We start from the raw sequence: 27,447 nt of genomic DNA, 5'->3' as shown, positions 1-27,447 counted from the left end.
CACCCTCTCCCTGCTCGGTCGCTCCACTCCTTGCTCGAGCGCCCTCGAGTTTTGACTCCATGAAAATGCCGAACTCCAGTGGCAGCGATGAAAAAGTGGGGGGGGGGGGGGGCTGAAGGTATGTTCAATATCCAATATTTGTCAAGTGTTCCAAGAAGCGGGGAGAATTTCGAAATGGGGGCTAAACTTCTTCTTGCTTGAAATACTCGGGAAGTGCCGTTTCCGGCCATCTGGGGGGTTCGAAAAGCTGAAAATTTTCTTGTACGCTCCGCGCCAACTAATGTATGTATATGTGATCTTCCCGCAAGCAGGAACTCGCGAAAGAAGCCATGGAGGCTTATAGACTCGCAAGCTGACCGAAGCCAATCTCTCGGCACACGTCCATTTAACGTCCATGTCGGGAAGTTGTTATTGAACAACACCCTTGCCAGACGACACACATTGCTGTCGGCGGGGAATCGAACCGGGGATCTCATGACTGGGAGACGTCGGCGTTAACCACTAGGCTATACACTCCGCCCTCCGGAGTGTATAACTAATGGTGGCGCTCCGCTTAGATAGTCCTACCGCGCATGACGAACCCCCCCCCCCCCCCAGGTAAAAGCTAGCTACGGGCCTGTGACACAGACACCATATTTGCAGGGCTGCCCTGCGAATAGCCAGACACATACACCTTATTCACAGGGCAGCCCTGCGAACAGCCGGACACTTACACCTTATTCACAGGGTAGCCCTGCGAATAGCCAGTCACATACACCTTATTCACAGGACAGCCTTTGACTGGGTTAACGGGCTCAGTAACTGTTGGGGCTATCCGAGTTTGCTTTTTGGGCACCAGCTGGCTTTTGGAGAGTCTTAATTGGGAGCCCCTATATTTTGGGGAATTTATTGGCCTTTGGGAGTCCTACCTTAATGCTGCTAGGATTGGTTTTGGGAGCCTAGGGCCTTAAGATCGAACCAGTCTAGCATTAGTACCGCCAACATAAAAATATGTCATCCCTCATTTTCACCTTTGTTTTGCATGTAAGGTGTGGGGGGGGGGGGTCGAGTATCACACCTTGACCATCTTGGCTTTCAGGCATGGTCAGCTTTTGAGGAATCCCAAGATAAGCTCCCTTAAAATAAGCTTTTAAATTTGAACTGCTGGGGTTCCAAAATTAGCTTATGAAGTGGCTAAGACTATTTGGGCCCAAAGGGTTGGCTTTTTCAAGGTCCCTAAATTGACTAAATAGCAAAACCGGCCTTTCAAGCCCCGAGTCAAATATGGCTTAAGTAGAACCTATATTTGACGTTATGTGGCCATAAAGATTGCCATAATTGAGGACCCCAAAATTGACTTTTCATAAGCCCTTTTTGCATCTCATAAATGTGGGACCCTTAACATATGATATTTGATGTCACTGAAATTGGCTGTTTCTATTTTGCATTTTATTTTTATTTGAATTTTGCAGCGTTGAAGGGTTTTGAACCCTGTGGCAAGTTTTTATTGGCGTAGCTAGGTGCTGTTCTGCTGTCTCCAATACAATAAATATAGTTCTTGGTTGAGCAGAATTCTAGAAAAAAAAAAATTTAAAAAAATATATTCTTAATCACTGCCTACACCTAACGTTAGCATGCCCAGGCAGTGGCTAACCGTTGGTCAGTCCATTTAGCCTAGCCTAACAGTAACGCTTACGACATGTAATTTCTATGGAACTTACAGACTTAGGGCCTATAGGCGCCTGAATCGTAAATTTATTGTGCAAATGTAATTAAGTTCTTCCTATGTCAGTCGGTTCAATACAATATTTTTCTAATAATTCATGACATTTAAAATTTAGCAGGAACTTTCTCCATCAAAAACAAACAGCCAAAGACGGTGAATCTGAATCTGAAAGCCTGAAACTGAACGACATGAAAGAACTTCGGGTTTGGCGCCGTTAAAGTGCAGAGGTCAAATGAATGACGTCACATCCAAAATGATGTCATCGAAAGCCAATAAAAAGCCTTTTTTTCAAAATCGTCACAGCCCTGCGAAAGGTGTCTGTGTACGTTATATTCGCCGGGTTGCCCTACGAATAATCACTTTGTAAAATGCGTAGAGCAACACACAAAGTCAACCATTCAAAATTTAATATTAAGTAAGTTTAGACCTTTTAAATCCATTTTCAGCGTTATTTATTTAATATTTTCATTTCTTTTTTATCAATATTCCTTGGTAGTACCAATGTAGCTTATTCAGAGAGTCAGAAGAAAAGTAATTTGAAGAATAAGTCTGGGGTGTTATAATTTAGGTCAATTCAAAATGGCCGCCATTTTGGGTTTTCGGAGTCCATTTCACCGACTTTTGAAAGCCGATATCTCTGATACCGATTGATATTTCAACTAAAATTCGGTGTGGATTCTTATCTTAATATTATGAAACTCCACACCGAATAAACTCAGATATTACATTTTATGGGGCAAACATGTTAACATGATATCTTAATTTCGTTCCTTTACCCAACAGAATACCTGCTGAAAGCAGTGAAAATAAAAGTAAAAATGAATTAAACAATTATACATTATTCGAAAGACGAGTTATTCATCTAAGAAGACACAAGAGAGAACTCGTGCTGAAAATCCCAACTATGGCTGTGGTAGACATAGTGTACGAAATAACAGAAGAACAAGAGGTGAGTACCTAATTGCAACAAATACAAGGTTATATCCCACATTGCCCAGTCAGTTGCAATGTTCGTCCATTACAAGAATCTCACTTAAGGTACTGTACCTCAAGTGTTATTGATGTTTAAATTTCCTATTGACTGTTTTATTTATTTTATATATATTTCTATATATTTCATTAGAGTTGGTTGGTTGGCGTCTATCTTGGCGCAGAGTGCTCTATGTCCGGTGGACAGAGCGGAATATCTGTTGGAATTATATAGTCTCAACATATATATATATATATATATATATATATATAACACGATGTGTCACTTCTGGTCGAAAAAAAGTGCTCGATACACAGGGTAGAGCTTTATTTATCACAAAATTGGTGGATCAGATCTTGCTACTTAAAGTTTCACGCGTAGCGATCTTCAGGCAAGTGATATACTGAAGCCTAGTACTCCCTATATATACATGTATGTTAAGGCTTTTTTCTAGAATGCAATTGCAGGACCCCAAGTGACTGCCCTCTGGCAGGGAAATGCTTATTCGTCGCAATTGTGTACAAGGCAGAAGTTCATCACAATGACACTACCAACTCATACATCGGCATGTGCGGTGGCCCATTCAAGTTACGGTACAACAACCACACAAAATCCTTTCAAAACAAAATCTACGCCAAGGAAACAGAACTATCCAAATTTATTTGGGACTTGAAGGATAAAGGGGAAGGTTATGAAATTGAGTGGTCAATTCTCAAGCAATCCAACACCCTACTTAGCGGCACCACACAATGCAGCCTATGCCTGGAGGAGAAACTCGCGATCATCAACGCACACTCTGAAAAGGAAAGAATTCTTAACAAACGAACAGAACTAGTATCTAAATGCAGGCATTTAAGATCACTCACACGTACTAGAAAAAAAGCCTTAACATACATGTATATGAGTACTAGGCTTCAGTATATCACTTGCCTGAAGATCGCTACGGCGTGAAACTTTAAGTAGCAAGATCCGATCCACCAATTTTGTGATAAATATATATATGGGCAATTCCATGATGGAGGGGACATGGCCTAAAAATAAGAAGTGTCAGTTTTCAACCTGCTATCAGTCTAATGTTGTAGTATACATATCTAAGTTTGTGGAATAGGAAAGCAATTTTTCTCCAACACTCAAATTTTGAATACATGGCTCAATTAATCAAGGAGGATGAGAGCTCAAAATAATCCTGAAAAAACATTCCATTCCATCCTATATAATACTCATCAGATAGTATCTAGTAGTTTTATTATGTGTTATGATAGATACTCCTGTTGACTGTGTTATGACAGAAAAACATTTCAAAATTTCTTCATGACAACTTCAGAACAGACATTTTTCAGGTCTCAATCACTGATGTAACGTGAGTAACCAAAAAAACAACTTTTTCTCTGTGTGACATTTCTTTAACAAGTGGAAATCTGATAACCATAATGTCGTTAGTACTCATAGTCCCAAGTGTGGAAACAAGATCACTAATGAGGAGAGACCCATCATGTGTGAGTGATAAATCACTGAAATCTGTAACGTGAGTAACCGTGTAACGTGAGTAACCAATGTGTAACGTGAGTAACCAAGCTAACACACTGAAGCAATACTGGAAATGCCTATTATTGTCTTGTAAATAATTGCTCAATAAGAGAGGGCAGTAGGGCTTAGAGTAAGGGTTAGTAAGACACCTGGAGAGTACTCTCCCTATCACCCATGAAGATGATTCAGCAAGAAGCTAGGAGGGTGGCCACTAGACGACGAGTTGCCTCCTCCTGCATCTTTCAACCTGGAGCGGGAAAGGGCTGGATCCACTTCCTTCAATTCTACCAAGGCCCTGATCCAAATAGACTGCTCTGAGAACTACACATGTGTATCTCAAGATAACATCCAGACTGCCCACTGGAACCAAAGACAGGTGAGCCTGTTCACAGTAGCAGCGTGGCACTCCGGTTCCCTCCATTCCAGTGTTGTGGCATAAGACAGCCTGGTACACTCCAAGGATACAGTTATGGCATACGTGGACAAAGTCCTTGATAGCTTAACCCAAGCCTTGATGTCTCTATCCGTCTGGTCGGATGGTCCGGCTTCACAATTTAAGAACAGATTCCATGCTGCTGCTATTATCCGCCTTCAAGAAAAGCACAATCTCAAGATTCTGTGTATAGGATTGGTGGAGCAGTGAAGCATCGTGTATGGAACTAAGTCAAATCTCGGAAGGCAATCATTACCAATGCAAAAAGCTTTGTGGCAGCAACCACTGGGATGCCCAAGGTGGAAGCCCTACTGATGCCGCAAGCTGAAATTGAGGCGAGAAATAGCGAACTCGGTCTGAAATCTGTATTTGAGAATGCCAAGCAATTCGTTGGAATGGCCAGTAAACATCACTTGCAGGTACAGAACAAGGATGTCATCTCCTTCACCATTACAGATGATAGCAACAGCTCTGCTGAAAGGAATACCCCCCTCAGGAGATGGGAGAGACCACAAAAAAATGCAACCTGCTCAGGGAGTGGCAATGCTGGTATAGAACTCGGTATAGACTGGTATGCCGTTGAATACGAAGCGGTATTGTACCCCTGTGTAATAGAAGCAAAGGGGGGCTAGAACGACGTACAAGTGTCAGTGATGCAGCCAGGTGGGCCCAATTGAAAATGGCTAAACCCAAGGCACAAGATATTCTATCGCAGGGAGAAACTCACCACCAACCTTGATGCACCAACCTTGGCCAATAACAGTGGGCACTTCAAATTTTCTGTCGCCTTTTGAAGACTGAACGAATCAGCTCTCTTCCAAAGCCTCTTCCAAACGTTACTCAATGTGAAATTGAAATGTTAATGTTGAACATATGTTACCAATTTCCTATTGGTTCATGGCTTTTGTTCAGTTGGCCTGTTACTTCCCCAGAGAGTTTAGTTCCCTTAGTTTTTTATTCTGGGTAAATTCAAGTTTGACACACAGCTAGTCCTCAAATAAAACTTAATTACAATGTTCAGAATTTGTTGCCGATTTGTGAAGATATGATTCATGCATTATCTCAAAAAGACATGGTATATCTCATTTAGATTGTGATATTATTGAATTACACTGGAGAAGATGTTCAAAATGTCAATTCCACTGATATATGGGTGTTTCCTAGTCATTATCCAGCAGCAAGTTCCTCACAGACTCTTGAATCCCTATGTATTGTATAGGTGGACAAACTGTAACGTGAGTAACCGTAACGTGAGTAACCGGTGAATGCCTCATTTTCACCAAGACAGGAAACCAGATGTGATTTTGATTGTGTTCAGTATTTGTATCATCACCTAAGGTCCAAAAAACATGTATCCATTTTCTTTAAATATATCCAGTATGAGGACACTTTTTGAGTGAAGTTAATTTTTGGCGTCGGGGTGATTTTCAAATGTAACATGAGTAACCGACACTTTCATGTACCTATCTCCGACAAGAAACAAGATAATCAAATTGTGTTTTCGCAAATGTTTAGGTAAATTTGTTACCCTATCAATGCATAGAGATCAGTCATTCAAATGAATGAATGGTGGAGCTATCAAACCATTTGTGAGTGAAAGTCTTCAAAAATGTAACGTGAGTAACCGTGGAATTGCCCATATATAGATATATATATATTAGTGTTTGCACGGGTTATCCGGGTACCCGCCCGACGCGATACTGCCTGGTTCCTAAATTTATTACCCGAATCCTACGCAAAGTGTGATTGAAAAAAAAAATGACAAATCGACAGTTAGGCAGATTTCCCATTGACTTAGTGTGGTGTTAGGCGGTACCATGTGGTCGAAGATAACAGCAATAACGAAGGTACCAGCCCGACACGATACTACCCGGTTCTTAATTTATTTCCCGAATCCTACGCAAAGTGTGATTTTTTTGGCAAAACGATGGTTAGGCAGATTTCCCATTGACTTAGTGTGGTGTTAGGCTACCATGATTGTGGTCGAAGATAACAAAAATAACGAAAGTATTCCATGGATATCTTATAACTGCGTCACAATTTCAGCGGTATAGGCTAGATTTCCCCCATTGAATTAGTGTGGTGTTAGGCAACCATGTGGTCGAACGTAACAGCAATAATGAAAATATACATGGATATCTTAAAACTGCGTCACAATTTCAGCGAATAAACAGATGGTTAGGCCTAGCTAGATTTCTCATTGACTTAGTGTGGTGTTAGGCTACCATGTGGAAGAAATTATTATTTATTCATTCGTTAATTTCATGGAAGGAAAGGCTGACAAGGAATTTTACGAGATGTTTACGGATTATAGACGGGATAACTAAAAAATCGCAAGTGGCTGTTTACTTATCGTTTATTCCAAATGCGATCAAATTGCGCGAATCGCGTAATCTCGCGGCTATGGCGAATAATAGATAGCAGTAGTAACAACTGTTTAAGAGCTAAATTTGATATTTATATGGTTTGATCAATAGACGTGGAGAGCATGCATAAGCAGCGACGGCAGTGCGATGTAAGTAGTAATGTTAATTATATGAAGTTATTAACAAGTTAATGAAAGAAACAATAGCAAATAGAAATTATTGAGGAAGGTTTTATACCTTATCATACACCTAAGTTTTTGAACATGAAAACATTGTCAGTAGAGAATATGATTCATTTATAATAGCATCCAATATGTCATTTCTTGAAAATCGTGAAACACGAGGGTAAACAAATTTTTCCGGGTACCCGGATACCCGACGGGTAACGGCTCTCGGGTACCTGGTTCTCGATTTTTGGACCCGTGAAAACACTAATATATATATATATATATATATAGATATATATTTATATATATAGATATATATAGATATATATATATATAAATATATATATATATATTTACATATTTAATATGTGTTACTACTCTAAATGAATAGGTGAGGTGAATTTATTATAGTCTAGATTTGTTGAAAAAAAGAATTTAATCTAACCATCCATCATGAGAAATGTTCATTTGAAGTTTATGTTTTATACCAATTGTGAACATCCAGCAAAACTTGGCAAAACGTAGACAAAATCAATCATCTTTAAAATGTCACCATATAGTTATCCTTACTAATGATTGTTTCCAATATTTCTGTATTGTTACATCCATAGGAACTAATACAATGCAAGTTAGAAAACCTAGGAAGTTGTTCGGCAAATAGACAACTTCTTAAAGCTGTGATGAGACCTGACAATGGGTATGTTAAGCTGGTGAAAGCTCTAGAAGAAATCGGGGACATGCATGATCTGGTGGAAATGCTCAGTAGCGATAAAGATGGTCAGTATAATGATACAAACACCTGCATAGGCTGCATTAATCTGCTAACAGCATCTTCAGGTTCAGTGATTTTTTTAATAAATAAGTTTATGTGGTTCGGCAACATTCCTAGTAATATAAGAAGCATTGTGCTCGTTGTGATAAATCAATAAGATTTGTTATACCTGATAAGTTTGAAGACATTCAACGCAGTAAACCCATTCCCGATTTGGATCTGTAAGGCGTTAAGAACCTACCAGTGATAGGGCTGCTGCATTAAGAAAGGACACCATGATTTTCACAACTTTTAAGGTTAACAGTTAAAATTCAACATAAGAAACCTAGTACAATAAATTCATAGCATATTCATTCATTTTGAACCTATACACTGACTGACTGGCCCTGATTTTTTACAACAAGTTAAGGTTGAACAATACCATGGTGAATAAGGCAGACTTCATCTAATTCAAAAACTGCGGCTGTGACTCATTTCCTGTATAAACAACATGCATAAAATTAAAGTGTAACAGTCCAAACCTTAATGTGTTTTGGTGTGATGCTCAAATGATGGATACTTTCGGGTTAATGCGTCACACATTAAAAGTTGTGCAAGTATTATGTAATGGCCAGACAACTAATACTGTACAACATGCATTTGCATGTCCCACATATATTCTAAAGAATCTCTATACTTCATATTCAACTGATATAAAGCCCTAGCACGGAACCTTCTTCTGAGATTGCATACATTACTGCTTGGATTAATTGCAACATTTGCTTTTGGATATTATTGGAAATTTCTTGAAAACTGCAACATGTGAATAACCTAACCCAAAATGTCTGTATATTAAGGGGGGGGGGGGGGCTCTAAATCTGTACTCCAGTGTTTGTAATGATAGTTATAATGATGACACATGTTTCTATTTTTTTCAATCTTAAAGGATTGTCCCTCATGGAAGAAGAGGAGACAAGACCAATCCATCGCTTTGACAAACAAGTCACATTACAGGTAAATCAACCTTCAAAATTAACGAATGTGTAACCATTAACTTACTGTTGGTATACTCTCGAAAGCGTACACATAGCTCTTGTCAATAAGGTTACAATTGTTGGTTTCAATGATGATTGTAACCTTTGCATTCATGATGGCGTATGTGTGTGTGTGTGTGTAAGTGCGTTTGTGGCGCCCAGCTTGTAAACACGATATCTCAAGAAGGGAAGGTCAGACCAACTTTGTATTTTGTGTGTAGAAGCACCACATTGATTACAAGAATCCTTTTGTTTTTGGTGGAGGTTAAATGTCATTTGCGGTCACCAGGGGTCAAGTTGTGAGAACTTTGTAAACAAGATATCTCAAGAAGGAAAGCTTGGGAGGACCTCACATTTACAAAAATCATATTGACGTATATGGAGTTCTCATGCCATATGAAGTCAGCATATATAGATCAACTTTCCTCAAACCAAATCTTGTAAATATGAAAAGTCGAACAGTCCATCTTGTTTGAAATCTTATCAAGTGGGTTATATTCAGTGAGGTGATGGCTAGTGACTGCAGCAGGAAAGAACAGAGGGATTGATGTCCTCTTAGCAATCCATCCAACTGTCAATGTTTGTAAAATTTATACCAAAAAATGCATTTTCATTGAATGAAATTATATATACAGAGAACATTCACAGCTAAACTAACATTCGAAATGTATCACATGTCAAGAATTCTGTAGATGAATAGCAATATTACAATAAGAAAAGTAGTACTCTTGATAAACGTTGGACATTATGATTTCACAGACCATTTACTGTGATCCACTCACTGGAAGAATTGAGACTTTAGCTGGTCGAAGAATGATACATTCAACTAACCATGCCTCGAGTAGGTAACAAGAAATAGTTAGATTGGGTTTTCAACTTGACAAGGTGGGCTATTTCCTCTTTAAGATGGATGTCATGTCCCTTTAATATACACTGTCCATCCCCTTTGTAAATCTGCTACCAAATTTATCATCCTACCAAGCTCTATGTAGACATATCCATTGAACTAAATCTGATGTAGCCATTATTGTTTTGGTTTTCTGTCTCTTTTCCATTACAGCATGAAAATTTTAGCAGTTCTCCTCGAGCAGCGATTCATCGTGAGGAGAATAAAGATACGTTAGATTATGAGAGAAATAAAAATAATAATAATGGTGATGATGATAATTATAATGATAGTGATACTTATAATGCAGATACGTTACATTATGATACAAATGAAGATATGAAAATGATATATGGTAATGGTAATAATAATACAAGTAATAGTATGTCTAGAAAGTATGTTAGTAACGAAAACCAATATAAGCAAAAGCGTAAAGGTAAAAAAGGTAAAAATAAAGTCTCTCCATACAAAAAAGTTAAGGAACAAACTCATGTCAACAATCAATTTAATATAAATTTAAGTAATTGTACATTACAGATGAATGTACAGACTGGATCTGAAAAACATATAAGTACTATTAATACTCAAGAAAATAAACCAACTAATGAAGAAATAAAAACTAATTTCAATGCATCAATACCATTAGGCCTACGTATGCCAACAGCTCTTCTTGGACCAGCTGTTGGAAAGGTTTTCTCCGCTCTTGGAATCATTGCATCAATTTATTTTAATAATCATAATACATAATCAATCGTTTAAAGATATAGTAAAATGACACTTGATATATTCGCAATATTTACTCGATAAACTGCTGATACACTAATTCATTGAAAAAAAACAACTTCACACCAATAAAACAATCATTTTTTGCCAAATTTAGACCAATGTTTACGATGACCTACTTTCTGCCGAAGTTGCGCTCCAATGTAGGTCAAGCTTTTGTTCGCTCTGATGACGTAGAAAGGTGAACGATTCAGACGACTGGCAAAATATCTTTATACTGTAGTATATAACCTACACACATCTTCACATGAAGTTTGTAAATATCTCCGAATCAATAAATATCTCCGAATCAAGTCGAAATGTCGTCAAATGACGAAAATAGTGGAAGTGAGAGTGAACAAATGTTTCTAGAATGTGAAGAAGACGATGTCGACGAAATTGAAGCCGATGAGGATCCTGAAAACGACCGTCCTGTGGTCAACGTAATTCAGCCTTATCTATATGAACCAGAGGAAGATGACGACGAAGAGAGAGGGGAATTAGCGAACCACGTTCGCATTCATCGAATACATGCGTTAGATTGGTAAGAAGCAACTGCAAACTGAGAAACCTTTTTATAAATCTTCCTTTTTTTTCCAAACCCCTAACGTACCGTGGGGGTTTCCTCTGGCTATTTGGTTTCTGTCATGAAACTGGTTTACTGTAAACCGTTACCGCTAGGCTTTATACGCTAGCCTATAACAAATATTATGCATTGTAACTGTAAGGCTAGGATGATAAACAGTGATGGGTCACATTCAGAACGGTAACGTTAGTAAGTAATGTTTCTACGCAATGTCAGCAAATTTATATCAAAAATCATGATCGTATTATTTTCGTAACATTATGTGCAAATATCACCAATGGGTTTTGCTATACTTTGGTTGCAGTCTAGGCTGGCCTACTTTCTAGTGCATAGGATGTATAGCATAGCCACACACATTTCATTTTCGAGGAGAATAAGGACCGCCTATGCTGTTCATAACAAAATGTCAGCAATTTTTTTGTACTAAAAACAGCAATTTTGTGTCCCCAATAGGTTTTTCTTGAGTCTGATAGGCCCTACCCTATACATGGTAATATAATCAATTGAACCCACTCACTGGTGATCTTGTGAAGATTTCAAATAAATCTGAAATATAAAAATTGAAATAGAGTACTATAATGCCATAGGCCAGTATACTGATTTCAACTATTTTTATCATTCTTATCTAGGTGCACCTGTCAAAACTGTCAGATCATGCCATCTGGGAGGGAATGTGTCTGTTGTTCAGAGGTTCCACAGGTCCTGGAAAAACAAGCCGATGCAAGGACACTATCACCAAGCCAACCCTACCGGTGCATTACAGAACATCCAGGATTTCAATCCGTTTGTCTTGATGTTCATGTTCTCCAAACTGCTTGGTCTCAGTACAAGCAGCAGTACGATGAACCGTATGAGGGCCCTCAACATAAAATGTTTCGGCACATCTCTTACCGGCAGTTTGCAAGATGGATATGGGGTTTCCTTGGTAGTCACCTGAGAATCGTTCTACCATCCTGTGCTGTTTCAGCGATTCGTGCTACCTTTCTGCCACCGGGAGATGAGGATGACCATGTTTATGTAGGATTCCTAGCATAGGATACAGTATGCATAGGCTTCATCCATTCCTGCCATTGATACTTTTTAAGAAAAGTGGCCCAAGAAAGAACCTGGGCACGAAACTGAAACGAACGGCTGCAGCTGTCACAGCTAAATTGTCAACTGACTAACCTCTCGACCCCAGTCCCCCTACATCATGACCAGTGGACTGTGATCAGGTCAGGGTGTAGCAATGTAATTTCCTCTACACCAGAAACTATGTACAGATACTACACATGATCTTAGGCAGAAGCATTCCTGCCATTGGTTCCTTATTTTTTTTTCCTTTGGTCAAACATTCCAAGAGGGTCACTCATTATAACAAATGGTTAAGGACAGTCAAGGACAGGATTCAGAGTTTGAAGTCTCAAACACTGTTTTATTCTATCAGGGCATTTTTTTGCAGATGATTCACTTCTCTGTTAGTAACTACTTCTATTTCCAGTACCTCATGCAAACTATATTTTCACTATCAAGCGAGTAATTGCCTGAAGAAACATGAAGAGTTGACAGGTTTTCTTTGGTGGTGTTTTCTTATCTAAATTTTCCACCCAATTTCCAGTAGCCTACTTGATAGCGTTTCAATTGAGCCAATAAGCAAGCAGGAAGCCAAAATTCCACAACATTTAAACATTTGCTTGGTACAAACACAAGAGGGCACAACATGTGTAGTAAATCTCTGCAATGAAGTAAAAAAAAGTTGTTACAGATTATGTAATAGGTAGCAGGGGCGTATCCAGGATATTCCAATAGGGGGGTGCCAGGCATGAATGATCGCCGTCCTGGGGGATGGGTCTAAGGGGAGGGGTGTACAATTTTTGCTTTCAAAGAAGGGCTGAAATGCAAAATGGTGTCATATGCATGGGCAGCGATCCATACTTCCGAGTGGGGGAGGGGGGGATATGACCTTGTTGACTATCTAAGCGTAGCGCCACCATGAGTTGGCGCGAAGCGTACAAGAAAATTTTGGGATTAACAAACCCTCTAGATGGCCGGAAACGGCACTTCCCGAGGTTTCCAAGCGGCATATACCCAACTTTAAAATAGGGATGTCATGTCCGAAATATCTCATAATCAGGATCCAAAATACTTTTTTTTTTAAATTTCGGGTGTTATTTTGGGAAAATTGCCCCTGTCAATCTTGTTTCAGGCGCAACGTTAGAATGTTCGAGAGCTCTGTTATATTATTCGATGAAGAAAATGGCCTCATGCAGGCTATTATAGGCCTATACACATGCAATACACAATTACACATAGTTACATTCCTAGGTACCGATTGCTAGGGCATCCAGGTGAAACGTGTATTAAGCATTACCCTGGTTACATGAGATTCTCAGTTGTTCGAGGGAACATGTACGTGTGTAGGCCTACTATAGGGCCTATATGAATACTATGAGGGTTCATATATGTACTATATCAATACCGTGGGCGCAATAATACATTTTGTTGTTATAGGGCCAATGAAGCCTACAGTCAACTATTTTTGCTTTATAAAGACGCTTTATTTGAAAAGATCGCACTGCGTTTATGGTAGGCGAGAAATGAAGCTAAAAAAGAGCCGTACATTAACGAAGATGCATAAATGTAGGCATGAAAATATTCTTATCCCTGGCATTTGGTGGGGGGGGGGATATGGTGCATTACATCCCCTCCACCCATTTTCATGGGGGGATATATCCCCCCTCCTCCCAGGATCGCCACCCATGGCCATATGTGATCCATTTTTCGACCTTAATAATAAGCAACATTTCCAGTAAATATGGACACAAAATGCACAATTTAGTATGGCTGACATGTCATTTAGTGTTTATAGTGATAATACAAACACAATTACCATCTATGTTTCTAAAACTATTATGCTGCCGAACTTCGCCAGAACCTTTTTCTTGGCAAACAAAAAAAAAAGCATACGGGAGGGGGGGGGGGGGTTGAGCGATCACCGACATCTCACATAAAGGTCGTCATCAATTTTTTTTTTTTTTTTTTTTTTTTTTGCTAAACTTTTGTTTTTTTTGGTGACGGCCAATAGGGGGGGGGGGGCGCGCGCCTGTTGCGCCCCCCCTGGATACGCCCCTGGGTAGTGTGTTTGCAAGAACTAAGAACTGTTGATATTCCTTTCTATATAATTCACCATGCAATTATGTGCCATTAATGTAAGTTCATTACAGGGACCAGTCTTAGCTCTCTCTTCTCAAAGCAGTCTTTTCTCTTCCCTCTTCTAGTTCACAATCTTATTGTTTGCAATCCAAGTGGCAAGAAACCTTGTTTGGTAAAAGAAAAAAGGCATGAGAGACCACAGTGAGGTATTCATTTAATCGGATGGGAAATTATGTTTTCAGCACGGTCAATACAGCATGCCGTCTTGTCATCGTACTTTGTCTGTCACAGAAATGTTCAATACAGATGTAACAAGTGTACTTCAAGCTGACTTCTTCATTGTAATCATTCGCGTGTAACCCATGAAGGTTGCCTTTCTTACTTCATTAGTATCCCAACTTGGTTGTGTAAGGACTGGAGTGACTAGTTGATCTATAGCTTAATGAAATGGTTTGATCTGCATACAACAATTTTTTGACAGAAAGGCCAGTCTTGAGCTCTGGAAAGATAACATAGTTTCTGCAAACCTACTACCTACCACGCAGTGTGTGTCATATAAAGAAGTAGTGTGACCCCTTCTCAGGTCCAGAAATAAAGAAGAACAGATTTCAAAGTTTCTTTGTTTCCTTCTATATTTGAAAGTTGTTGTTTTATTTGCTACAATATTTGAAATTACTACTTCTTCAAGACAAGTTAGCATTAAAGTAAAAATGAATTGGTAAAAGTTTCAGTGTGTGACTTGTTGACCTCTTATGACTTTTGACCTGTACCATGCAAACACTGAGCGTTGTTTTATTCACTGCATATGACAAGCATATAAAGTTAAAAATTAAACTTGCTGATTTGACCTGAAAATAAAATTTTCTCATGCTTATACATCACACTTTAAAGGAATTAAGATACAATGGCTTCTGTTTGAAATTGACTTTGAACCATCATACTGCTTTAAGCACTTATTAGCAAAGATACACTACAATGCTCAAAGTTTCACGTAAACAGTTTCTTCTAAACAATGTAACACATTTTTCACTTAAAGTTTGCAAAAAAGGACCATATCACTTTCAGATCTGGAAGGCTAATTAGCTCATTCCAATTTTCCATTGAATCAAACATTTCACTATTTCAGTATACACCCTAAACTCCTTTATCTACAGTTAGACTTACACATTGAACAGTAATGCAGCTAACCTATTACAGTACTTGATTCTGACAACTAATTTGTTCAATTTCTCTATTTGTCTTTCTAATTGTTGGAATTATCATTAAAGGTAAGCTGTATTGGTCCAAAATATTCTAGATATTCAGATATGGTCACCTTTGGTCAAAATTCCTAAACTGTTTTTATTACCCACCGCGTGTAGGAAATTAACCTCACTGGGACATACAGTCATCTAGTGTGTTCATGTCAAATGTATGAAAACAATTTGGAAATTAAAGACCTAGAGGAAGAAATTTTTGAAAACTTCTAGCAACCGCTATAATTTGGGGCTAATATACAGAGTACCTTTAATGGCAGCAAACGTGTGTTGTAATCACCAAGGCTACATGCTCTTCTCCTTAAACGTATCATTAATACATTTGAGCTTTCAAGTTTTAAATGAAGACTATTTACTGCTAGCTACGGCCTAGTTTAAAAATAATTTATAAACAATAGAACATGGTATATAACAAAAGCTTATCTTGCAAAATAAAAACTTAAGGTAAGGTAATCCCTAGTGGTCACTTACGATTTTATGAACTTTATGAGACTTGAATTAAGCATACCTGTGACTGGAGGAAAGTATCACTTACTGTATGCTGTACATGTCATATTTGTGTACCTCAAATGACCTTTGTCCCAACAAAGCAATAGGAACCCAGAACTCACTATGGGAATAGATAATGAGATATTCAATTTTCAGACTTACTTCTGAGTGAAAACAATATGGATCCTCCACTTACCAATGGCTATACCTACACTCCAAGTGTGAAGTTAAACCAACTTGCACTTCTCGATATATGGTGTTTATGAGGTTTTCAGGCTTGACCTCTATTTACCTCAAATGACCTTTGACCTCCATGAAAACAATAGGGACCATATACTCACCAAGTGCTACCAACATACAAAGACAACAAATGCATTCGGCAAGGAATCAAAAACGAGTAAAATGTTCTGCAATTGCTTTTTCTTTACTTGGCCTCTCAAACGTAGAACACAGTGGAGGTGGAACTTTGACATCTGGAGTTGTATCAACTTTTCCTTTTTCCTTTTCAAGTTCTACCAGTGATGTAACTTGTTCCATGAGCTCATCAATATAAGCTGAAAAAAATGTTTCTGATATACTCAAATTGAAATTTACACATGTGGGGTGTGTGTATGGAGAGGGAAATACATTTGATGTGACATTAGATGACCTTTGAGCTGAGCTAGAAAATAATTGAAGGTTTAATTGTTTTGATAAAGTTCCATCTCTTTCTCATCAAAGACTCTTACTAAAAATTATTATTAGGTTCAAGTTTGGCGATACCAATTTTATAATAGAATATTTTGAGTCCTCAGATTGGAGACTAGTGGTTGCTTTTAGTAGTAAAATTTTTTGTTTGCTCATCATGTATCCAAATTAAAAGGAAACGGTTCAAGGTATAGATTACATTTGCAATCAGGTGACTAAGTTTTGACCTACAGCAGAAATAATCTTCTATCAAAGTAATAATATTTCAAAGGGCACATGTCCACCAATATGACCTTTGGCTTTGATTTAACCTTTGAACGCATGATCATTCACTTCAGTTACTTATATATATGGCCAAATTTTGATAGTAGGGGAGATTCTTACTATATCTGTGTAGCTCCCATGATCAATTCAATGTTTCCCCTTGGAGTACTAGCCCAAAAATGGTTTTGAAGAAAGATTGGCCCAAAGACTCAAAGATGGACACACACAAATACATTTTGACCCTAAGTCATGAACTTCCTGTCACTATGGGGTACCCTACCATATGGGTGACCCCATGCAAATTGTAGCAGCACAGGAACACTAACCATTACCATGGCAACTATTGCTACAGGAACTGATATAAATACAATTTTCACGGCAATTATTACATGCATCTATTTTTTATCACTGATTTTATTCCACTCACCGAATGAACACTGTTCCATCACTTTCTTTAAAGTATAGTCGCCGAACTTTGCTTTGGGGAATGCAAGTGTATACTGCAAGTCCCCATCATGTTTTCTAGCTTGGGTCCTCACAGAATTTTCATTGTAATGCAGAACTGCGAGAAAGAGTCTGAAGAACAATAAAACAAACAAGTTGGTAACAGTCGTGCTAGAATTAGCAGTGCACCTTTGCCACCAATATTCAGTTTTGTTTAAAGATCTCATGTATTGGACCCAGTTAGCACCGATAGCTAGGAAAGATTCATTATGTCATAATTGACCTGCCATAGTTGAAAACTGACCTCGTGCAGTAGCCTAAAAATAAGTCTGCGAAGCTTCTTGACTTTGTGAGGCGCTTCGTTTAAACAACATTATGGAGAGTTTTAAAGAAGAAGTCTGTAAGTTGTGATGAACCTTACACCATAGGATTAAACGTAGTCTGTATTGGTCCCAAATTATAGCATGCTAAAATTGCTAGAAGTTTTCAAAAAGTACTTTTCATGGAGGTCTTTACTTTCCAAAATGTTCTCAGACATTCTACATAACACACAAGATAACTCATGAATGTCTCGGTGAGGTTAAATTCCTCCAGGGTCATAATAAAAGCAGTTGAAGAATTTTGACAAAAATTAAGGGTAACCATATTTGGGGCCAATATAGCCTACCTTTAACCAAATCAGAAAATTTACCTATATGATCATATGTTAATGAGTATGGATGACCTAACCTGCTCTTCATACCAGCATGATCAAAATGGTACATCTTGGGGGCAAAGTGGTTCACCAGACTGTGAAAGCCTTCTACACCGAATGTTTGCCCCATTGGCGATAACTGTTTGATGTCTTTGCGAAGCTGACTGTTTGAGAGGATGTCCGTAACCTTTTCGCATGGTTCTGTACCTGTATAAATATATTCCCAAAAATATTTGACAGTCTCTCAAAACGTGTACAAAGGGTTACCATAAATGCTGCAATTTGTGTTTAATGGTACAGCAAAGACCAAACAAATATCTGAAACAGACTGAACAGTTAAATATTCAGCTGGAAGTACTTCTTGTCCTTTTAGCAGGGAAATAAGCTGAAGCTGCATGGTGCCACTAGCACTTGGAACAAAGTAAGATAATTAAGTCCCAGTTAAAAAACTTTCCTGGTATGAAATATTTCTTTTTAGAAGCAATTCTATGGACACAACTTGGGAAAAGCTGGCTGTGACCTGAATGGCAGTTGGCTACATGGTTCAGTATGGAATCCCACTTGGCCAATGCCAATTCTCCATTGCCATTGCTTGTGACAACACTCCAATAAAGGTGATTAATGATGCTTCTCCATTTCTGCACTATTTCAAAGCCTTTTTTTTTCAATCGCAACAAGCTTCTTTTTCAATCCTGTATAATAAATATACAAGGTATTAGTTACATTGAAAACCAAGCAGTTCTTTATAACAGTTGCAACAAATCATGTGCAAAACCTTACAGGGCAGATAACATGAAAACTTTGATGTAGTGAGTATAGTGACTCCCAAGATATTTCTTATGTTTAATAGGCTATTGTCCAAGCTTTCCTTCTTGAGATACCGTTTTCACGAGGTTTTCAAAGTTAGATCCATGTTGACCTGTACCAATAACAAGGCTAATTCCTGTACTCAATGTGGCACACCTGCTTACAAAATATGAGACTGCTGAAAGCTTCCCTTCTTAAGGTATCATGCCTTCAAGCTAGGCATCACAAGCACACAGACATAGAGTCTTGTTTTTAATTGTTCACCCTACACTACAGATTACATTTCAGTTTGTTATTCCCAAATCTTGTTGTCCCCCCCCCCCCCCAACTGGTGACTCATTGAATCATTGAATTGGACAACTGACGACATTCCATCATTTGTTCATGTTAGACCCAGAATTGCTCACATGCACACACTATTATGATTGTATGGGTTTGCGATTTCTTTGTAACAAAAAAGGAAGGACATGATGATCGACTCAATATGGCCATTTCTTACAGCAAGTAACAGGGGCTCTTTTTTTAAGGAGGAAAGGTAGTTGAGAGAAATATTTTATTAAATGGTTTATATTTGAATTTTGTTATGAATGGGAGTTCAACTTCAGAAAAATTCAAATTTAAACCATTTCTCTGCCAATTATATAAATTTCTGGTGGAAATTGCTACTGCTGGGACAGTTTTTATTGCAAATTATTGCAGGATGCATATTTATAGCTGATTTGGAACGAAACTGTACAGAAAGTTATGAAAAATGTTTCTCTCAACTACCTATCCGCAAGATGTACCTTTGGCTACATGACACACGTCGTAGTAGTGGGTCACTTGGCTGCAATTCTCTCAAAGTCACTTTTGAATCTGAGCATGACGATCAGTTACAAGTGTCGTTAGAGTTACGTTTGCAAATTTGAAGACTTCAAGACATCGCTTTAAGCCCTCCAGCTCCATGTGATAACTGCCACTGGTTTCATTACTCTGAAAGAAATAATGTTTTATATGAAAACTGCAGTTAGTAATAGCGGCTAGCTAATAGCAAAGGAGTTGAACATTGCAAAAACAAAAATTCCAGAAGAACATCTACCATTGCTTACCTGCACTAACTCCATAGCAAGTATCTTCTTGCGCTGCAGATCCAGAAACGTGTAGCTGCCATATTTTGCTGAATGGCCCATACTGTCACATCTGGCATCTCCACCACAAACTACCCCTGTCCTTATAGAACCTAACAATCCATCTTGGCTAGTCTTCCATACAGTACAGATGGCTGGATTCAGATAAAGCTTTTGGTGTCTGAAGAATGTCTGTCTGGTGATACTTTGAACCCCCCAGAACTGCAAAACCCTCAAGACTTTACTTGGGAGGGCTCCACTGAAGAGGATGGAAGTACTTAGAAGTAGATTACCAGCAGGAGTAGACCCAATGAATGGCTGACTCAACCACTTGAATGATCCATCACACTTATTACATGTTTGATTAATAATCAGCAATGTACCAATAACAGTGGTACATGTTTTGGTGCCACCTTTTCCACACAACTGACATAAACGGAAAAGTTGCAGTAACATGGTTTTAAATACCACAATTTTTCATCTTGATTTGCCAGCTCATATTCAGTGTCTGACCTGAAGAAAAAAAAAATAAAAGCTTGAGTTACTGCTTATAAATTATAGGGCTGAAAAACTTAAACATTTGTATTTTGGTGATTTCAGACAAATTTGCATGGTGCAAAAGTTACTTTAAAGGAGCAAGAAAGATATTTAATAAATTATTGATAAAAGTAAATGGCAGTTGTAAAACAACATAACTTTGATTGTTCCAGGGCCAACATGGCAATGAACCATGCCATGTCCTCCTAATGCACTAATATGTAGATAGTATGCAAATCCTGATCTTTGATAATTTTTTCTGCATCGGCTATAGGAAGGGATAGGGGAAAATTTAACCTAGGCTGCTGGCAAAGTTCACTTATGTCGATCAACAGATTTTTTCCAAAAACAAATCACAACAGTTTTCTATATTGCATTGACTGACCGGTAATATGCTAGATGTAAATCAAATATTACTAACTCATGATCACTGTCATCATCACAACTCTGTTCATCAAAAGGTTCATAGTCTTCATCAGAAGAGTCACAAGAATCACAAGAATCAAATTCATCCATAGTTTCCTCATCATCAATAAAATGATCTAGTTTGAGTTCCAATGGTGGTTTCAATATGTCACACTGTACTCCCTGAGACCGATACTTGGGAACACATTGGCACCCTTTAAAGATAATGAAAGAACATTCTCGAAAGTGTAAAATTTGATAATATGTGTGATGTGTATAGATTTGCAAATTAGAGAATATTTACCCTGTATCTCAATATGGTTGTTTACATTTCCTAGAAAGGTACACTGCTAATGTGAAATAATGTGACACAAATTTTCTCTTCTGGGACATAAAAAGCAGTATGTGTCAATGGAAGCCATCGCCTCGGTCGGCTCAGCCTCCTCCATGATGACATCATCAACAGTATCTCCAATCAAATTTATTTAAGGCCAAGTATACCCTCATATTTATCCCATAATCCAATTTGGTATTTGAAGTCAGAAAATTGTTCTCAAGTTGTTTACTCTCAAGAACTGTTTTGACTATGCACCTTGCCTAATTTTACACCAAAAAAATAACAATTCTTCTCTCAATGTATACATCACTTTAAGTTGATTAACTTTGAATCCTAGCAAAAATAACAGCAAATCACAGGAATGAGTTTTGTTAGCATCTTTAAAGGATAACATATGCATAGTTATACAACCATGTACCCTACTGTTTGCAAAATATGAATGCTAAGAGTATAATCAAATTGTTTACCTTTACTTGGTCCTTTGTAAGTTGCTTGTGTCTTCATTGATCTAGTTGTGGTCACAGCTGAGATACTTTTGTGGTGCATCTTTATCTTGTCAGTGCTTGTACATTTGTAATCAGCGGTATTTCTATCAGTTGAAAAGGGTTCTTCTAAGTCTGTTGCAGCTTCACTGTCCTCTTCCGGCTTCCTATTTTCGTCCTCTTTGTGTTCTGTCATCATCTGTACAATAAATATGAGATAAACAAACCTGAATTTGAGAAAAAGTAACTTTCTGAAAATGTGCAAGGGCAAATGGAGTCACTGTCTGTTCCAATATATATTCCTTTCAAAAGTCGATAACATCACCGGTTTTGAATTACCAAAATTGTTCGCACTCTGTTTGCAAGGATTGTTTTTGAACAATTTTCTAACATCTTTATAATTATCATACTGGCACCAGGTCAAAGATGTCATCAAGACACGTTCACAATAAAACTTTCATATCCATACGATCAATCCAAATTGGAGTAACAAGTTTAGTTTTAGCAAAACCTGGAGTTTGTTAGAATTTTTATTTTGGCTTCTCATATCCATTTGTATTAGCAATCAAAATATGTACTTCATGCAGTATGAAATTGTACTAGTACACACACTATGATTTTCAAGAGTGGAGTACCGAAGTATCCTGAGTTACAGGATTACAAAAGCAACTTTTATGGCCTATAGTCTACAAACTTACCCTTTGCACTTCTCGCTTTCTATAGGCAGGTCTCTCAGGCAAGTTGATACTGCACGGCTTCTCGTCTATGTCAGTGGTGTAAATGGTTGGCACAGAGTTTCCTCTTGCTGAAGTCCCACAGAGAATTGCAAGAAAGAATTACTGGTGCACCTTCTGGCCTAGTGTAATTCAATAATTTCTTACACAAGGTCAGGGTACTTTTAACTGTTATGTCAAAAGGTTTTAGCAGAAATTCTATTGGCAAATTTTGACACATGATTTCGCACAGAATCTACTCCATGCCGCAATGCTGATCTGAAGCGCACAACTCAACCTTTGCGCACAGCTCTAAACTTGATGTGGTGTATTATGACATAGGATTTTGTATTTGAAAAATACTTCATGGATGCACTGCTCATGCACTCATGGAACTCACATGTATACATTACCTTGTCATGAGTTTTGTTCACTTATGTCTGACAAGGAGCTATGCTTTTTAACAGTTAAACTGTTGACAGTGTCTGCAGCCAAACAGTATACTACTAGTGTTACTGAAGATTAGCTTGCTCAAAGAAGACTAGACATAAAACATTAGTGATTTTAAGTTAAAATTCACTTAAATATTCTTTCTTAATTCAGAAGATGTGATGTAGGCCTTGTTACAGGACAGTAGTCCTGTTTGAATAGTAACTTGTCTTCAATATATACCTGGTAAGGTTTTATTGATAAAACTGATGGCATCTTGTTCTTATCCATTTACATGCACCACTATAGCTAGCTGAGGGGTGCACAGTTTGCAGTCCTTTTCACTAAATTGGTAATTGGTTATAAGTTACAATTAACTTTAGGCTAAATTGACGTTTGGTGTCACACACTGACAGTAGGGAGGCTAGTCTACGTTATTGATCTAGTAAGTTACGTGCACTAATGTAGGCCCTAACTTGTAAGTTGTAGGCCTACGGACTTAGGACAGTATGATGGCCCTAATAATAGTCGCACAGCCGTATACTAGGCCTTACTAGTGGTGGTACGAAGTTATCAGACTATGTGTCTAACAGCAATATTGACATGTGTTTATTGCTTAAAATTTGCTTGAAAAGACTTTACCTGAAAAACGAATTATCGACGGTGGATACCGACTGTAACCTATTTAACGTAAGGCCTAAGTGCAACTGCACAGATGCTTGCCTAACATAGTAACAACACTACAGTAACAATACTAACACTAACACATAACAATACAAACACTAACATAACAAGCCAAACAAGTGAGGATTATAGTCTTCGGTGCACCGAGATTTGAATCTTCCTTGCCATGCGAGCTGGGCATCTGCGACATAAAAATGAAGGAAATAAATTGCATCTTACCTGCTTCCAAACCCTAGCTTTTGTTTTAATAAATCCTCCACGTACGAGTCAGGGGTGAAGTGTTTCGAGCAGATCACCGTGTATAAGGTGTAGCATGCCAGTGACAACGTTTTAACTGCACGAACTTTTCCCATCTCTTGAACACCTTAGCTTCTTTTGGTATAAGATGTAAACTTGTTCCACTTTTCTCGCTTAAGCTGGAACATCCAAACATCACACAGCGTTTCGGCATTTTATTTACGAAAAAGCAACACGACTTACCGCAACTGCTAGTGCTACGACCAAGAAGGCAATACATTTAGTACATGGTAATACAGTAACCTACGAAGCCACATACAACCGTGTTCACCTTGTGACGTCACTGCCGAAGCTCTCCGGAAAAGAACGAAAATTCGGACAAATTTGGTAAATCACAACAATCATGAAAATTACCAAAATTTGGCCAAATGAGACAAAAAATGTAAACTTCTTCATTAATAATGCCATATTAATGCAATAATTCATCAAATTAAGACGAGTTACGCGAGCATTTTACTTTATCTTTAAAGATATTTACTTCAAACAGTCTATGAAGACTGAAATTATAAGCATTTTATCTGAATAAACAATTTAATACTTACACTGATCTATTGTGACGGTTTATTACTTTCTTAGTTAGTAAATGAAGTGTGTCCGCTGGATATATGTGTTTAGATATGTCAATAGATATTATTGAGATATTCTATGGCCTAAGTTATGACCTAAGTGAGATTAAGGGCAAGGCTACGTACATGGGCCTAGATTAGACTACGCCTGTTTTCCTAGAATAAACATGCCAGGTCGATGACTTGGATTTAACCGAGGTTGCTAAAGACTTTTGTTCAAGAAATGACCACAGTAGGATTTTTGGGGGAAAGTTCTAAATTATGGATGGACAGAAGTACAGATGTAGGTTGATAGAGTCATGTGAACCATAATAGTATTGATAGCATACTAACATCAAATATGATATGATATAAGTGATATGGCCGGTTAATCGGTTTATGGCATAACGAGTGGTGGTTGTTGAATGAGAAAGTGCTCCTCTCCTGTTGTGCCCCGGCCCCCACTTTTTAGACGCTTCCTACCCCCACCCCTGTATTCTGGCATGTGGATCAAGGGATACAGTTTTAAGTAAGATGAGGTGGTTATAATATTTGTCCGGTCTAGGGGCCTAGGCTAACTATATCCAGGGTCCAATAAATAGGAATACAGCAGCTGAGCAGACGACACTAATAAAGTACTACTCACCCTTCCTAAGAATTATCTGTGAAACTCCAGTCCACTCTCACATTTTGACGATTTTGGCCCCCAAATGCGGCACGTGATATCACCATTTCGAGTGATTTTGTGTCAACTTTATAACTTCAGTTATGTCAAAGACGTAGTGTTTGTATATTACGCTTCGTTACTTTCTTGCCATTATAGTTCCCATCAGAGCCGTATATACGGCTCTGGTTCCCATACAAGCACAGCGCCACCATTTAGTTGAATGGCTAGAAGCAGGACACTTCGCCCAACAACCGTTTCGCCCAACTGCCATTTCGCCAAACCGTGCCATTTCGCCCAACCAGCCTGGTCATTTCGCCCAACCCACCTGGTCATTTCGCCCAACCAGCCTGGTCATTTCGCCCAACCAGCCTGGTCTTTTCGCCCAACCTTGATTAAATATGATACTTCAAAAGGAAACGTTCGGTAATTGTTAACGTTACATGATACGAACCGAGGATGGATCAGTGTGTTAGGGGTTAGGTTTGATAGTAAACGTTCGAATATTAAGGAATATAAAGGAAATTTGAAGTACTTTACTTTGTATAACTTTAGTAAGAAAACGTTCGGGAATTTTAAACGTTACTGGATACGAACCGAATATTAAGGAATCTTGAGGATGGATCAGTGTTTTAGGGGTTAGGTTTGATAGTAAACGTTCGGGAATTGTTAACGTTACGGGAAACGAACCGAGTATTAAGGAAACTTGAAGTCGTAGTTAAATTGATTACATATGTGATTACATATGTGGTTACATTGATAAAGTGGTTACATTGATTAAATATAGTACTTCAATATTATGGACGGTTTTATACATTTTTTTTTCAATTTAATAAGGAAACGTTCGGGAATTGTTAGTTAGTAGGATGGATCAGTGTTTAGGGGTTAGGTTTGATAGGTTTTTATGAAGACCGATTCCCCTTTGTTTGTGTAATAAAATAACTCCCATTGTATGCGTAAACGCCTAAAGTAGCGTAATCCTCCCATTATACCCGAAATAACTGCTCAGACTCCGATCGATATCGAACGGACCTCACTTTTTTATTTACCTATTACGAAGTTACCTAACCCAAAATAAATCAAATTGTACTAGTGGAATAGAAAAAAGTAATATTATTCTGACTGAATATTAGTAAAAATAAGGTTGGGCGAAATGACCAACACGGTTGGGCGAAATGACCATGCTGGTTGGGCGAAATGACTATGATGGTTGGGCGAAATGACCATGCTGGTTGGGCGAAATTACCAGGCTGGTTGGGCGAAATGACAGTTGGGCGAAATGGTTGTTGGGCGAAGTGACTAGAAAGCGAATGGCTTCATGTATGTCGCATGACGTTCATTCTCCTTTCTTTAAGTTCTATGATAATTACTGTTACGGTTATATTCACCCAACATGGCAGCAAAGAGAAACGTTTAGTTGTACTCAAGCAGAAGCCGAAGCGAATCAAACAGAACACAAATCCGGAGTATATGCATGATAAGTTCTTTAATACCGCTCTCATCTCTTTCGCGGAACTAAATCATACTGTACTTTATAAATCAATGATCTTGTAGGGTAGCATTCTCTTATTAGAGTCTATATCAATCTACCCGAGTGTTAGCCTTCAAGAAATGTGCAAAAATGCAGAAAGAGAACATCATTTTTGATATATTATTAATCAGGATCTCCTTTTGTGGCTTGTATGTTGAAGAGCATGAATGGCCGTACATGATGCAAACATTGGGTCTATTTTGGCAATTTTAGACTAATTAAGGCCTACCAGGAGGAGCGTACGAAAATTGTTTACAACTGAGTGAAGAGGTTTGTTTATAAGTGACGAAAACTTCAGGCTCTGATAGCCAAAAATCTCTACTGTCATAATGTGGGAAATTGATGGTGCCATGAGAGGCCAACTTGTCAGCGTATCCAGTGATGGGTAGCGTTCAGCTAGTGAGAACTTTTATTTAGACTTAGAGACCACATTACTTCTGTGATTTAGTATGTAAGTCAATGGGGCTTTTAATAGGTGTATGCTACCTTAAGCATTTGATTTACATAAGTTCCAATCAAATTTGTCTAAAAAGAAAATCGGACTAAAACAATTTTTCACGATCATTAAAAAAAATGAAAGCATGAGAATAACTAGAGACTATAAGCGCTCATTAATATTGTTATATAATATATCGTATATATGAATAATGTGGAGCATGTACCAGTTATACGAAATTCATGAATATCTTGACACTAATGGCTACACAATATGCATTATTTCCAGACACTAAACCAAGCCTAGTGTATCACGTCAGTA

The 27,447-nt window shown here is 38.1% G+C and overlaps 3 protein-coding genes and 1 pseudogene across 5 annotated transcripts in view; 2 read left to right on the top strand and 2 right to left on the bottom strand.

Moving 5' to 3' along the window:
• LOC139970750 (small subunit processome component 20 homolog) overlaps nucleotides 1-27,447 on the bottom strand; it is a 137,556-nt gene that overhangs the window by 47,514 nt on the left and 62,595 nt on the right. The window lies entirely within an intron of this gene.
• LOC139970831 (uncharacterized) lies at nucleotides 1,987-24,707 on the top strand. Of its 3 annotated transcripts, XM_071976870.1 has the most exons (6): nucleotides 1,988-2,120; nucleotides 2,489-2,654; nucleotides 7,780-7,945; nucleotides 8,866-8,933; nucleotides 10,014-10,604; nucleotides 24,425-24,707. In XM_071976870.1, the coding sequence occupies exons 1-5, from the start codon at nucleotides 2,074-2,076 to the stop codon at nucleotides 10,584-10,586; spliced, it is 1,020 nt and encodes a 339-aa protein (XP_071832971.1). In that variant the 5' UTR covers nucleotides 1,988-2,073; the 3' UTR covers nucleotides 10,587-10,604; nucleotides 24,425-24,707. The 3 variants fall into 3 exon arrangements, with proteins under 3 accessions (XP_071832978.1, XP_071832971.1, XP_071832961.1); XM_071976860.1 differs by lacking the exon at nucleotides 24,425-24,707 and having other exon boundaries at nucleotides 10,014-10,891; XM_071976877.1 differs by lacking the exons at nucleotides 7,780-7,945; nucleotides 24,425-24,707 and having other exon boundaries at nucleotides 1,987-2,120; nucleotides 10,014-10,891.
• On the top strand, nucleotides 10,904-12,222 carry LOC139970896 (uncharacterized). Its single transcript, XM_071976962.1, has 2 exons — nucleotides 10,904-11,145; nucleotides 11,817-12,222. The coding sequence occupies exons 1-2, from the start codon at nucleotides 10,922-10,924 to the stop codon at nucleotides 12,220-12,222; spliced, it is 630 nt and encodes a 209-aa protein (XP_071833063.1). The 5' UTR covers nucleotides 10,904-10,921.
• On the bottom strand, nucleotides 16,449-24,413 carry LOC139971801 (uncharacterized; annotated as a pseudogene).

This window comes from Apostichopus japonicus, chromosome 1 (assembly GCF_037975245.1).
Source record: "Apostichopus japonicus isolate 1M-3 chromosome 1, ASM3797524v1, whole genome shotgun sequence".
NCBI lineage: Eukaryota > Metazoa > Echinodermata > Holothuroidea > Aspidochirotida > Stichopodidae > Apostichopus > Apostichopus japonicus.
This window is presented reverse-complemented; position numbering and strand designations above follow the sequence as displayed.

Bases quoted from the DNA above. Each gene is read 5' to 3' on its own strand.
- LOC139970896 (XM_071976962.1), top strand. From the start codon at position 10,922: ATGTCGTCAAATGACGAAAATAGTGGAAGTGAGAGTGAACAAATGTTT. The intron at 11,146-11,816 runs GTAAGAAGCAAC...ATTCTTATCTAG, and splicing joins CGAATACATGCGTTAGATTG to GTGCACCTGTCAAAACTGTC.
- LOC139970831 (XM_071976870.1), top strand. From the start codon at position 2,074: ATGCGTAGAGCAACACACAAAGTCAACCATTCAAAATTTAATATTAA. The intron at 2,121-2,488 runs GTAAGTTTAGAC...TTTACCCAACAG, and splicing joins CATTCAAAATTTAATATTAA to AATACCTGCTGAAAGCAGTG. The intron at 7,946-8,865 runs GTCAGTATAATG...TCAATCTTAAAG, and splicing joins GCTCAGTAGCGATAAAGATG to GATTGTCCCTCATGGAAGAA.